The 14774-nt window shown below is 35.3% G+C and overlaps 1 protein-coding gene across 7 annotated transcripts in view; it reads right to left on the minus strand.

Annotated features, from left to right (window-relative positions):
- The window catches only part of NAV3 (neuron navigator 3), a 591684-nt gene that overhangs the window by 41513 nt on the left and 535397 nt on the right, over positions 1-14774 (minus strand). For all 7 annotated transcript variants that reach the window (XM_060113459.1, XM_060113462.1, XM_060113461.1 and 4 more), the window contains one exon: positions 14357-14440. In XM_060113459.1, coding sequence (XP_059969442.1) covers positions 14357-14440 — 84 coding nt within the window. The remainder of the gene's footprint in view (positions 1-14356; positions 14441-14774) is intronic.

Below are 14774 nucleotides of genomic sequence, written 5' to 3' on the forward strand. Positions count from 1 at the left end.
TATTGCATTGGTACATCATATTGCATTTACTGTTAACTGAAAACCCTGAGTTTTTGTCAAATGAGTGATTTTAGATTTTCTCATTTATTGTGCACTTAGGAAATAGATTCTTTATATTCAAGAACAAAACCTAGAATTAATTCCTAACTCACTGCTATTAAATGCCATATGTCATCTTAGATTCTGGCACTTTTCACCCAACAAAATTCCTAGTATGAAGATCTAGTTTCACCAAGCCAAAGCAATACAGGAATTTTTAAAAAGTGAATAGAAATAATATGTAATGTATAGTCCTTAAAATAGTTAAATTATTTAAAAAGCTTACAAATCAAATTTTTATAAAACATCTATTTTCTTATTGAATTAAGGGTAATTTTAAGCTATGTCTCAATGAAAATCCGTGTATAAATTTGATCTCCCATAGTTATTTAAATGAATATCTTTACCAGAAATAAAGGACTCACTATTAGGAAGATAAGATAACAGCACCAACACAACAAGGAACTGGAGTGCTGTTTCATCAGAAGCAATATTTCCAACAGGTGCACAAATACAAAGAGTATCCTTCTTGGCAGTGATAACAATCTTAAAAATTAGAATTCTTGTCAGCCTCTGGGGGGGGCAGAATTCCTCCATAACGTGTTTGTCATTCATCATTTTCTCCATTTTCTTTCTTTGGCAGAAAGCCAAAGAATCAGGCTTGGGTTCTTCACTCTGTGGTAAGCAGTTTATCCCTACTTAATGTCTCCCAGTATATATGAAAAAAGGCAGGACAATGACAACTGCCACTGCAGGAAACTGCTTCATACATGAGAATGTCCAATGGCTATCCCAGCCTTAGACATTTTTTTTTAAAAAAAAGATAGATGGTGCTAATTGAAATGATATCCAAGTTTGGAATAGATACTTGGCATCTCATATATCTATCTTCTCTGAGTATCTGGCATATTCCTGATAAAAGACAGTTAGGTATTTTTAAAAAAACAAACCCTCTTATAGACTTTTAATAGCTTATAAGTCAAAGAATCTCATAATAGAAAATCAATAGCGACCTCCTGGATTCATAGATGGATCTTCAGATACTTGAGTATAATTTCATTTGCATTTATTTATCATAAAGGAAAAAGAACATGTTTGTGAAAACTGACAATAACATGACAAATTCAAATACAATTCATCATAATTTCTCAGTCTCTCCAAGTTTTATCTATATTCTGTCCCTTACCCAACTAGTAATAGATTATTGTACCAAAATTGAATCTACTTCCCATTTAAAATAAATCTCCGAAGTGATGAAATATTTATTGGAAATCCATTCTGCTTTTACCAGGAATTTATTCACAAAAGAACACCTATAGTGCATACTTAGTGAATCACATAATTTAAATAGTTAATTTTATAACATATAGACTAAGATGAATGTTAAATTTTAAATAAAGTCAGATTTTCATCCTTGAATTTAAAATCAACAGTGCTTGTACTTTGGATTAAAAATCTACTAAAACATTTGGCTTTAGGTTTAAAGAGGAAAAATGAAATTGAAATCTCATACAAATGTCTAAAAATTTAGCTTAATTTTATGGGTTGGCTGACTTATTTTACTGTCAAAATTCTACTCTTTTCTAGAGAAACCTCTTCTAAAAACTTTTTTTTTTTAATTAGAAGTAAAATGTTCAGGTAATATTGATTTTTCAGAAAACTATGTTTAATGAAATAGAAGAATGATCACTTTCTAAAATTTTAAGTATATTTTTAACAACAACAGATATTAGCAGGGTAGTTGTTACTCAGTGTGGCACAATAAGCCCAAAGGAAGAATAACTAAGTAAGAAATATATTCGTTATATAATGTGGGAAAAAACCATCTATGAAATAATTAGTTTAGCCAAATTCAGATTAGCAGTTCTTTTGGAGAACTTTGTAAGTATAAATTGTCTTTAATTAAAAAGATAGTTAGAGAAGCAAGAAGAACTACAATCCTGCAGCCTGTGGAACAAAAACCACATTCACAGAAAGATAGACAAGATGAAATGTCAGAGGGCTATGTACCAGTTGAAGGAACAAGATAAAACCACAGAAAATCAACTAAATGAAGTGGAGATAGGCGACCTTCCAGAAAAAGAATTCAGAATAATGATAGTGAAGATGATCCAGGACCTCGGAAAAAGAACGGAGGCAAAGATTGAGAAGATACAAGAAATGTTTAACAAAGACCTAGAAGAATTAAAGAACAAACAGAGATGAACAATACAATAACAGAAATGAAAAATACACTAGAAGGAATCAATAGCAGAATAACTGAGGCAGAAGAATGGATAAGTGACCTGGAAGACAGAATGGTGGAATTCACTGCTGTGGAACAGAACAAAGAAAAAAGAATGAAAAGAAATGAAGACAGCCTAAGAGACCTCTGGGACAACATTAAATGCAACAACATTCACATTATAGGGGTCCCAGAAGGAGAAGAGAAAGAGAAAGGACCCGAGAAAATATTTGAAGAGATTATAGTAGAAAACTTCCCTAACATGGGAAAGGAAATAGCCACCTAAGTCCAGGAAGCACAGAGGGTCTCACACAGGACAAACCCAAGGAGAAACACGCCAAGATACATAGTGATCAAATTGACAAAAATTAAAGACAAAGAAAAATTATTGAGAGCAGCAAGGGAAAAATGACAAATAACATACAAGGGAACTCCCATAAGGTTAACAGCTGATTTCTCAGCAGAAACTCTACAAGCCACAAGGGAGTGGCATGATATGATATAATTAAAGTGATGAAAGGGAAGAACCTACAACCAAGATTACTCTACCTGTCAAGGATCTCATTCAGATTCGATGGAGGAATCAAAAGCTTTACAGATAAGCAAAAGCTAAGAGAATTCAGCACCACCAAACCAGCTCTACAACAAATGCTAAAGGAACTTCTCTAAGTGGGAAACACAAGAGAAGAAAAGGACCTACAAAACCAAACCCAAAACAATTAAGAAAATGGTAATAGGAACATACATATTGATAATTATCTTAAATGTGAATGCATTAAATGCTCCAACCAAAAGATACAGGCTTGTTGAATGGATACAAAAATAACACCCATATATGTGCTGTCTACAAGAGACCCACTTCAGACCTAGGGACACATACAGACTGAAAGTGAGGAGATGGAAAAAGATATTCCATGCAAATGGAAATCAAAAGAAAGCTGGAATAGCAATACTCACATTAGATAAAATAGACTTTAAAACAAAGAATGTTACAAGAGACAAGGAAGGACACTACATAATGATCAAGGGATCAATCCAACAAGAAGATATAACAATTATAAATATATATGCACCCAACATAGGAGCACCACAATATATAAGGCAACTGCTAACAGCTATACAAGAGGAAATCGACAGTAACACAATGATAGTGGGGGACTTTAAAACCTCACTTACACAAACAGACAGATCATCCAAAGTGAAAATAAATAAGAAAACAGAAGCTTTAAATGACACAATAGACCAGATAGATTTAATTGATATTTATAGGACATTCCATCCAAAAACAGCAGATCACACTTTCTTCTCAAGTGAGCATGGAACATTCTCCAGGATAGATCACATCTTGGGTCACAAATCAAGCCTCAGTAAATTTAAGAAAATTGAAATTATATCAAGCATCTTTTCTGACCACAACGCTATGAGATTAGAAATGAATTACAGGGAAAAAAACGTAAAAAAACACAAACACATGGAGGCTAAACAATATGTTACTAAATAAGCAAGAGATCACTGAAGAAATCAAAGAGGAAGTCAAAAAATACCTAGAGACAAATGACAATGAAAACTGGACGATCCAAAACCTATGGGATGTGACAAAAGCAGTTCTAAGAGGGAAGTTTATAGCTATACAAGCCTACTTCAAGAAACAAGAAAAATCTCAAGTAAACAATCTAACCTTACACCTAAAGGAACTAGAGAAAGAAGAACAAACAAAACCCAAAGTTAGCAGAAGGAAAGAAATCATAAAGATCACAGCAGAAATAAATGAAATAGAAACAAAGAAAACAATAGCAAAGATCAATAAAAGTAAAAGCTGGTTCTTTGAGAAGAAAAACAAAATTGATAATCCATTAGCCAGACTCATCAAGAAAAAGAGGGAGAGGACTCAAATCAATAAAATTACAAGTGAAAAAGAAGTTACAACAGACAATGCAGAAACACAAAGCATCTTAAGAGAATACTACAAGCAACTCTATGTCAATAAAATGGAGAACCTGGAAGAAATGGACAAATTCTTAGAGAGGTATAACCTTCCAAGACTGAATCAGGAAGAAATTGAAACTATGAACAGCCCAATCACAAGTAATGAAATTGAAACTGTGATTAAAAATCTTCCAACAGGGCTTCCCTGGTGGCGCAGTGGTTGAGAGTCCGCCTGCCGATGCAGGGGACACGGGTTTGTGCCCCAGTCCGGGAAGATCCCACATGCCGTGGAGTGGCTGGGCCCCTGAGCCATGGCAGCTGAGCCTGCGCGTCCGGAGCCTGTGCTCCACAATGGGAGAGGCCACAGCAGTGAGAGGCCCGCGTACCACAAAAAAAAAAAAAAAAAATCTTCCAACAAACAAAAGTCCAGGACCAGATGGCTTCACAGGTGAATTCTATCAAACATTTAGAAAAGAGCTAACACCCATCCTTCTCAAACTCTTCCAAAAATTGCGGAGGAAGGAACACTCCCAAACTCATTCTATGAGGCCACCATCACCCTGAAACGAAAACCAGACAAAGATACTACAAAAAAAGAAAATTATATACCAGTATCACTGATGAATATAGATGCAAAAATCCTCAACAAAATACTAGCAAACAGAATCCAACAACACAATAAAAGGCACATACACTACGATCAAGTGGGATTTATCCCAGGGATGCAAGGATTCTTCAATATATGTAAATCAATCAACGTGATACAGCATATTAACAAATTGAAGAATAAAAACCATATGATCATCTCAATAGATGCAGAAAAGGCTTTTGACAATATTCAACACCCATTTATGATAAAAACTCTCCAGAAAGTGGGCAAAGAGGGAACCTACCTCAACATAATAAAGGCCATATATGACAAACCCACAGCAAACATCATTCTCAATGGTGAAAAACTGAAAGCATTTCCTCTAAGGTCAGGAACAAGACAAGGATGTCCACTCTCACCAGTATTATTCAACATAGTTTTGGAAGTCCTAGCCATGGCAATCAGAGAAGAAAAAGAAATAAAAGGAATACAAATTGGAAAAGAAGAAGTTAAACTGTCATAGTTTGCAGATGACATGATACTATACAGACAGAATCCTAAAGATGCCAACAGAAAACTAGTAGAGCTAATGAATGAATTTGGTAAAGTTGCAGGATATGAAATTCATGCACAGAAATCTCTTGCATTCCTACACACTAATGATGAAAAATCTGAAAGAGAAATTAAGGAAACACTCCCATTTACCACTGCAACAAAAAGAATAAAATACCTAGGAGTAAACCTACCTAGGGAGACAAAAGACCTGTATGCAGAAAACTATAAGACACTGATGAAAGAAATTGAAGATGATACAAACAGATGGAGAGATATACCATGTTCTTGGATTGGAAGAATCAATATTGTGAAAATGACTATGCTACCCAAAGCAATCTACAGATTCAATGCAATCCCTATCAAATTACTAATGGCATTTTTTATGGAACTAGAACAAAAAATCTTAATATTCGTATGGAGACACAAAAGACCCTGAATAGCCAAAGCAGTCTTGAGGGAAAAAAACAGAGCTGGAGGAATGAGACTCCTTGACTTCAGACTATACTACAAAGCTACAGTAATCAAGACAATATGGTACTGGCACAAAAGCAGAACTATAGATCAATGGAACAAGATAGAAAGCCCAGAGATAAACCCATGCATTTATGGTCAACTAATCTATGACAAAGGAGGCAAGGATATACAATGGAGAAAAGACAGTCTCTTCAGTAAGTGGTGCTGGGAAAACTGGACAGCTACATGTAAAAGAATGAAATTAGAACACTCCCTAACACCATACACAAAAATAAACTCAAAATGGATTAGAGACCTACATGTAAGACCAGACACTATAAAACTGTTAGAGGAAAACTTAGGAAGAACACTGTTTGACATAAGTCACAGGAAGATCTTTTTGATCTACCTCCTAGAGTAATGGAAATAAAAACAAAAATAAACAAATGGGACCTAATGAAACTTAAAAGCTTCTGCACAGCAAAGGAAGCCATAAACAAGACGAAAAGACAACCTTCAGAATGGGAGAAAGTATTTGCAAATGAATCAACGGAGAAAGGATTAATCTCCAAAATATATAATCAGCTCATGCAGCTCAATATTAAAAAAACAAACAACCCAATCCAAAAATGGGCAGAAGACCTAAATAGACATTTCTCCAAAGAAGACATACAGATGGCCAAGAAGCACATGAAAAGCTGCTCAACATCACTAATTATAGGGAAATGCAAATCAAAACTACAATGAGGTATCACCTCACACCAGTTAGAATGGACATCATCAGAAAATCTACAAACAACCAATGCTGGAGAGGGTGTGGAGAAAAGGGAACCCTCTTGCACTGTTGTTGGGAATGTAAATTGATACAGCCACTACAGAGAACGTTATGCAGTTTCCTTAAAAAACTAAAAATAGAATTACCATATGATCCAGCAATCCCACTACTGGGCATATATCCAGAGAAAACCATAATTCAAAAAGACACATGCACCCCAGTGTTCATTGCAGCACTATTTACAGTAGCCAGGTCATGGAAGCAACCTAAATGCCCATCGACAGACGAGTGGATAAAGAAGATGTGGTACATATACACAATGGAATATTTCTCAGCCATAAAAAGGAATGAAATTGGGTCATCTGTTGAGACATGGATGGATCTAGCAACTGTCATACAGAGTGAAGTAAGTCAGAAAGAGAAAGACAAATATCATATATTAATGCATATATGTGGAACCTAGAAAAATGGTACAGATGAACCGGTTTGCAGGGCAGAAGTTGAGACACACATGTAGAGAACATACGTATGGACACCAAGGGGGGGAAGCAGCGGGGGTTGGAGGTGGTGGCGGGATGAATTGGGCGAATGGGATTGACATGTATACACTGATGTGTATAAAATTGATGACTAATAAGAACCTGCTGTATAAAAAAATAAAATTTAATTTAAAAATTTTATAAAAAGATAGTTAAATTCTACACTGATAGTCTGTTAAACCTGAACTAGTTATCTCTCCATATCTGCAAAAGTCCCTTCCTTTTTTCTTACTTCAGTTAATGAGATCCACCCTCACCATCATTCAAACGAGCACCACCTCTTTCTCTGAGTCTTTCCATGTGATTTCCTCCTGTGCTTTGAACATCCTTCACCCTTAAGGGCCATGGTGAGACGTCTCCATCCACATGACACCTCCTAGTTTTCCTTTGAGGAAAAATGAACAGGTTCCTTCTCTATGCATCCAGACCATTTAATGCATTCAGCTTGTTTAGCTGTCCAAGAGTTTATCTTTTCACCTGATTTATGATCTGATCTCAGTAAATGTTGGGACGATTTTGTTCAAATGTCTGGTCTATGTTAAACAGGTGTTTCTTCTCTTCAAAGAATGATGTAAAACTTCAACTCCACTGCATATTTTAACAAGAGGGTGTCTGATCACTTACGATGCTATATACTAAAAACATCAATAACTTTATTATTCATTATAAAGTGAAAGTCTCAATGTGGCTAAATCAGTGGAATCACTTCCTTTGGATGGCAACAAAGTGGGTTTTCCTTTCTCTCTTTTCCAAAAGTGTATAGTGATGAATATAAAGCATTTTAGAATGAAAACTGGACTGAGACAGAAATTTCTAAATAGTTTATTCCTAGCCTTCCTTTTTTCCCCTTTGTAATTATAGTTGATTGCTCACATTTATTTTTAAGGTACATATTCTCTAAGATGTCTATAATCATGGAGCTTGCAGTGCTGTCGCCAAGGACAACTATGGACTCCCTGTTTTAGTTTTGGCCGTGGCAGGGAGTGTGGATTAGAAAAATAATTAGAAGTGAGTTCCAGAGATAACCAACTATAAAATCGTTTGATAATCTGAAATATTTTCACATAGTCTTTTCATTTTAAAGGTGACCTAATAGAAGATAACTTAAGTTTTGAGAATCCCTATTAAACCTTCAGAAAGAACCTGGAAAAGGTAGATAGCATCAAGAGATGAATTTGAAGTTTGTTCCTCTAATTTAGTAGTTTTCAGTTTCCTACTCTTCTCCCAAAGAGAAGATTGGGGCTGGAGTAACTCTTCAGAGGGTCTTGGGAATAAGATGATCAGATAATATTTTATTGATATTTTCCACTTTTCAAAAATGATACTTTAAAACGTGAGAACCGAACTCAAATTTCATTTACCTACAATGAGCCATTCAAGATAATGATGCCCCAAACATAGGCTGACCACGTGAGATTCCAGTAATGTAGTCTATGTGAGTTTCTTGTGTATAAGAGGCTGGATGGAGTCAGTATCTCTTCTAACTGTTTTGTACATGCCTCTGAGGCTAAACAAGCTATCAAGGTCAGACTTGAAATGCTTCAAAATAAAGTGATCAAATGATCAAATATTGTGTCATAATACTGGCGTTGCTCAGTGTTTTTCCAACCTAACTTCCTAACGACATCTGACCTGTTTCCAAATTTCTCCTGGACACAGGCCTTATTGAGAATCTCACAGCTTGGCAACAAATCTCATCAACCAGCCTGACCTTCTACTTGACCTTCTAGGCAAGGCTCTTAAAATTTTTCCACTAAACCAGTCTTTTGCTTCCTCACATTGACACAGTTAATCTCACATTATCTAGCTATAGTTGCTTTGAACACAACCCACTCTCCAACCCTTCGTATGTGTCTTGAAATTTTGTGAAGTTTTCTGCTGAAAGAACCTGGCCAGTCCTGGTTCTAACTAAATGAACTGAATTCATCAAACCCCCGTAGCACAAGTAACTTGAATCCATAAGTAACTTACAGATTCAAATTATCCTATGCCCTAAAAGGCTAATGAATATATTTTCTGAGTCTAGTGATAAATTTTAAAAAACACTTCTAGATGATGAATATTTAACCTGAACTAGGAGTTAATGTAAAGACCCAATTCAACTAAAATTTTAGCTTCTACATTATCTATTTCCAGAGAGTTGGTTTTGAATTTTCTAAGTTTTAACATTTAAGTGTCTATTCATCTAGTCATCCAAAAAAGCAGTTTCACAGAGGTAAGCATGAGCAAACCCTAGACTTTATAGTTAGCATAGAATCAAGATCTGAGCTCCACTACTCAAACAAAAATATATTCCTCTGTCATGCTCTGACCTTCTAACAAGACTAATCTACCACACCTTAACATATGTTCTAATTGCCTCTGGCACTACAGATATAAGGAAGTGATTTGAAAGTCTTCTAATTATCAATGAGTATATAGCCTTAGTAAATTTGCAAGGATTTAGCAGTAGTTGTGTAAAAATTTCATTCATAAAAATATAGATTTGCAGAATTCTTATCATTTTGATGACCTTTATTGCAGCATAAGAAAATAAAACCCTGAACAATAATTTGAGTGACAATTTTTTCATTTCTGATACGAATGGTACGTAGCTAGTACCACTCTAGATGCACTGAAAAGAAGCCATTTCATCACATATAATAGATGCTTCAGGGCATTCAGTCTTAATTCTTTTAAAGAATCTTGGTGGAAAAGTACTAGTTAAGGGACAAGGACCTGAAATCCAGGTAAAATTCTTGATCAAACTATGTCACCATCACAGTCTGTTGAGCCTTAGGTACAGGGGATACCTAGAGATAATGTCACCCTCTGGGCAGCATTACTGACAATTATCTTAATTACTCTTATTTATAGACTTACTGTTCCATAACACATGGTCTTCTGGCAGCTACAGGGAATGCTGTTAAACTACTGGGAAATGCTGCTAGACTGATCTTCATTAACTAACTTTTATCATGTGAGCCTAGTGTCAAAAAACTTTGAATGGCTCCCTGTTTCCAAGGACCAGATTCCTTAGATATCCTTCAAGCCTTGGTTCCACATTTCCCTCCACATTCCTTCTTTTCCCCTTAATGTCTCCCATAATTTCCCTCCTTGCTGTTCACACTCATGGTGTTCCTTCCTCTATGACACGTGGTCCTCTATCTCTCCTGAATTAATTTTTTTCATCCTCCCAGAGCCTGACAAGGCTCCTCTTGGCCACCTCTCCTCTAAAACTAATGTAAATAGACTAACAGACATAGAAAACAAACTTATGGTTACTAAAGGGGAAAGGGGAGGAGGGAAAAAATAGGAGTTTGGGATTAATATATACACATTACCATATAAAAAAGAGATAACCAACAAGGACCTGCTGTATAGCATAGGGAACTATACTCGATATTTTGTAATAGCCTATAAGGGAAAAGAATTTGAAAAAGAATAGATATAACTATTCTATAACTATATATATAACTGAATCATTTTGCTGTATACCTGAAATTAACACAACATTGTAAATCAACTATACTTCAATAAAAAACAAAACAAAACAAAAAACCACACACACAAAAAAAACCCAACCCCCCCTCCCCCCCACCAAAGCTAGTGTGAAAATGCAATGGTTCTCTGTGAGAACACTCAGGACATTGTCCTGTTATATTTCTAATTGCACCTCATATTTTATGCCTCCTGAGTTATTCATACATGTCTTTTCTTTCTTTTATTTTTATTTGTTTATTTATTTTTACCAGGCTACAAGTATATAAAAGCAGTGTTTTGGCACATACATTTAGCAAGAGAATCGGTGTGACTTGGCATCTGGAAACAAGGAAAAAATTTAGAACATTATTCAAGGGAGTGATTTTGGTCTATAAACCTAACTAAAATTTTGATACAATTTTCAGGCTATTAATGCCATATGATTGTTGAAAATCACACACTGAAGCAGGAGTCTTGGATCTGAGTCCTAGTTTAGTTTATCTCTTTCTTTCTTTCTTTTTTTTTCTAGTTTATCTATTTCTTAAGTAGATACCCAAGCACATGCACCCAACTTGGCCTTTGGTTCTTCATGTGTTAGCATCCTACCTTGCTTCCCAATATACTCATTCTTAGCTTTAAATTTTTCAGTGGTCCTTATTTTCACCTGAAATTCCCATATAGTTGAATTATATTTTTATCATAATCTGTCACCTACTAGAATATAAACTCTATTTTATATTATAACTGGTTATAAACTAGCATATAAGTATGTGTGTGTGTATGTGTGTGTGTATTTCACTGCTGAATTCTCAGTAGCTAGAACAGTATCTCATACACAACAGAAATTCATTATAACTTTGGTGCATAACTAAATGGACAAAGGAACCTTGGAAGTCTAGGACAGAGTTTCAAAACCTCTGCTTTATATTCTCTGCTCTTTTTTTCCCAGGATTGTTGGATCACCAGAGAACAATATGCCCTTTTATCTTAGCTCCCTGAAGAAAACGGCTTTCCTGAAATATATTAAATGTTATGCCCTCAGCTTTTAGAGGAATGTCTATTTGAATAGAGATTTTGTCTTTTGTTATTTCATGACCCCAATTTAAGAAATTTTACAATAAATTTGTCCTTGAATTCAGTGTCTGAAAGTTTGTCTCTTCAATCTAAATTATGCTCTTCTGGTCAGAAAATGAAAACTAAACATGCCAAGCAATGTCCCTTTGTGCCTTAGCTTCCTTGAGATCAATTCAGTTCAGTGAATTTCTACTTTGGGGTGGTAATTACCTAGGCTCAAGCATCTTGCTATATACATTCCTCTACTGGTTTTCACTAGATTCTGTCATTGAATTGTGTTATATCATAATCCAATAAACTTTATAAGATTCTCAAAACCACTCTGGAAAAAAGCAAGTTATAAATCTCAGATTACTAAAATAAACATTGTTAAATAAATAATATAATGAAATAAACATTGTTAATAAAATATAATGCTAATGTGAATGTTAAAAAACCTAATGTTGATAAAATAAAATAAGCATCGTTTTGTGTGTATACATATTTCAATTAAAAGAGCAACCATTCTACTTTCACTTAAAAAAATGGCAAGGGCAATTGCAGACATCATGATATCTTCTGAGAAAACTTTACAGTTTTGGCAATGTTATTTCAAGGATAATGTGCAAACAATTATATAATTCTTTGTATTATGGAGATGTATTCTAAAATATTCAGGAATTTTCATAGACATTATAAATTAACAAACATGTATATATTTCCAATTTCTATGAGAAATTTGCCTACAAATAAAAAAGAGCTGAAGGAAACATGGAGAGGCAAAATATATAAATTTTGATTTTTTAAAGATATTGAGACTTAAATACTAACCATGATTTCTAGCAATATGCCTGGCATATAACCAATGATGAATTTGGTTTATCTTACATTTTTTAAGGAAAAAGAGAGAAATATAAAGAAAGGTAACATTTGTTGACTATCCACTACCTGTGGCATATTACAGTATCTCACTCCTCAGAATGATTCTACAAGGTAGTTATTATAACTCTCACTTCTATAATGACAAAATTGAGGGTTACGAAAGGGAGATTCTCCAGTTCTTGAGAGACCTCGCCGAGATTCAAACTTGACGCTACTGGACTCCAACATTTATAATCTTCCCCACCTGTATGCCCTTAAAAAGGCCTTGTAATCCTATTTGCTGAGTTCTTATGTTACATAGTGAAATGGTAAATTGTATCCCCCCCCCAAAAGATTAAGACAACATTTATGTGGTCAAAGGAGTTTGTTATCTTCTCTTTCAGAGCAGGCTTGACAGGGATGGCCAGTGTTCTCTTTCATGGGCAGGGGAGAGCTATGAAATAGGAGAATGAAAGATAAGGGCAAACAGAATACAGTTCTATAATTATACCAGGCAACTATACGAATATTTGATTTTCTCTTTTGGTTTAATTGGACTGTTCAGTTTTGTTTTTTTTTTAACTTTAAAAAAAGTAGTAAACTGACAAAACTCAATAACACATGCTAGTTCTTTAAAGCCAAAGCCATATTTTACAGAACTGAAGCCAAAATCGAAGCCATCCCTATGGAAAGATATAGGAACTGATTCTGTATCAGTTGAAATTATCCAAAACTATTTAGATATGGATCTCTTTGAAAATTAGATGAAAACTATGGAAATCTGCTCCTATTATGCACATATGCCATTTTTACAAATATTCCCACACAATTTTAGAGACTTTTTATTTTATTTTATTTTATTTTTTATTTTTTATTTTTTTTGCTGTACGCGGGCCTCTCACTGCTGTGGCCTCTCCCGTTGCGGAGCACAGGCTCCGGACACACAGGCTCCGCGGCCATGGCTCGCGGGCCCAGCCGCTCCGCGGCATGTGGGATCTTCCGGGATCGGGGCACGAACCCGTGTCCCCTGCATCGGCAGGCGGACTCTCAACCACTGCGCCACCAGGGAAGCCCTAGAGACTTTTTAGACACTCATCCAAGGACTCAGGTTAGGGCCACCAAATTAATGGCAGGGAGGTAAGTTACTGGTCATCATATGGAAAGTGTCCAGATCCTTTCTATCCAGTGTGGACCTTTTGATATTTCTGCCTTTGTGAACCAAATTCTCTGTTGCTTTTTTTTTTTTTTAAACCATTCCTTCTTCTACTCCATAAAATCCTTCACGTTTATTTTAAAGCTTTTGATGTAGCTTAGCTTTACTTCAAAGACAGCATCCCCAGATGCCAGCTAGTCTTGTTACTCCAAAATTATGCAGGACTGTTCCTTGTCTCGTGGATACTGTAACGTAAGGCCCCTTACTTTACAGAACCCCAACTTCTGTTTCAGGCCTTCTTCATGAGTATCTCAGATCACAGCCATGGTCTATAACTGGGCTTATAGACCATGAATTTGTGAAAATTCTTGTCAGAGTGCAATTCTCATCAACTGCATTAAATTATTCCTAGAATATTCTAACTCTTCTCCTTTTTCTTTTTCTTAACATTTGGTATTCTTTCAATAGTTCCAGTCAGAAGTAAAATAACAGACTGCCTGAAAAGAACATGTGTGTGTGTGTGTGTGTTCCAATATAGGTTAATCTGAATCATAATTCTTTAAATTAAAATCTGAAAAGAAAAGGTTTTATCTTGCCATTGTTCCAATTTACTTTAGAATGGATCCTCTCAGTATTATTTCTAAGGAGCTGCATCTCAGGTATTGTTTAAATACCCTATGCAACTTCCTATCTTATTTCAAGCCCCAGTGGCAATTCCTGAACATACCTTCTGTTCCGCTGTCATGGTTAGACTTTGCAGTCGGCCAGTCATATTCCCTAAACTCTTTTCAAAAGCTGCTACGAGGTGAGCCTGTGAACAAAACGGAAGGAACATATCTTAAATGTCAGAACCTTACGTGGATGGATGAAAACCCTTCTCTTTACAAAATGCTTAATTTCAGGTATTCTTACTCTTTAAATACTATGACTGTCATGTCTGGCTTTCAGTGCTGACTATCCGTTAACACAAATCTTCATCTATTATTTCTAAACTTCAGCTTAAAAATCAGTGTTTCAATCTTGACATTTAATGAGTTCAACTTCTGAAAGGGAATGGCATTTTGCAAATAAAAACACCTTCTAACTTGCACATCATGGAGGATTTGACACCCAAAATACTGGATAAAGTTCTGAGTTGCCAAGTT

Source organism: Mesoplodon densirostris, chromosome 11 (assembly GCF_025265405.1).
Source record: "Mesoplodon densirostris isolate mMesDen1 chromosome 11, mMesDen1 primary haplotype, whole genome shotgun sequence".
NCBI classification, from domain to species: domain Eukaryota; kingdom Metazoa; phylum Chordata; class Mammalia; order Artiodactyla; family Ziphiidae; genus Mesoplodon; species Mesoplodon densirostris.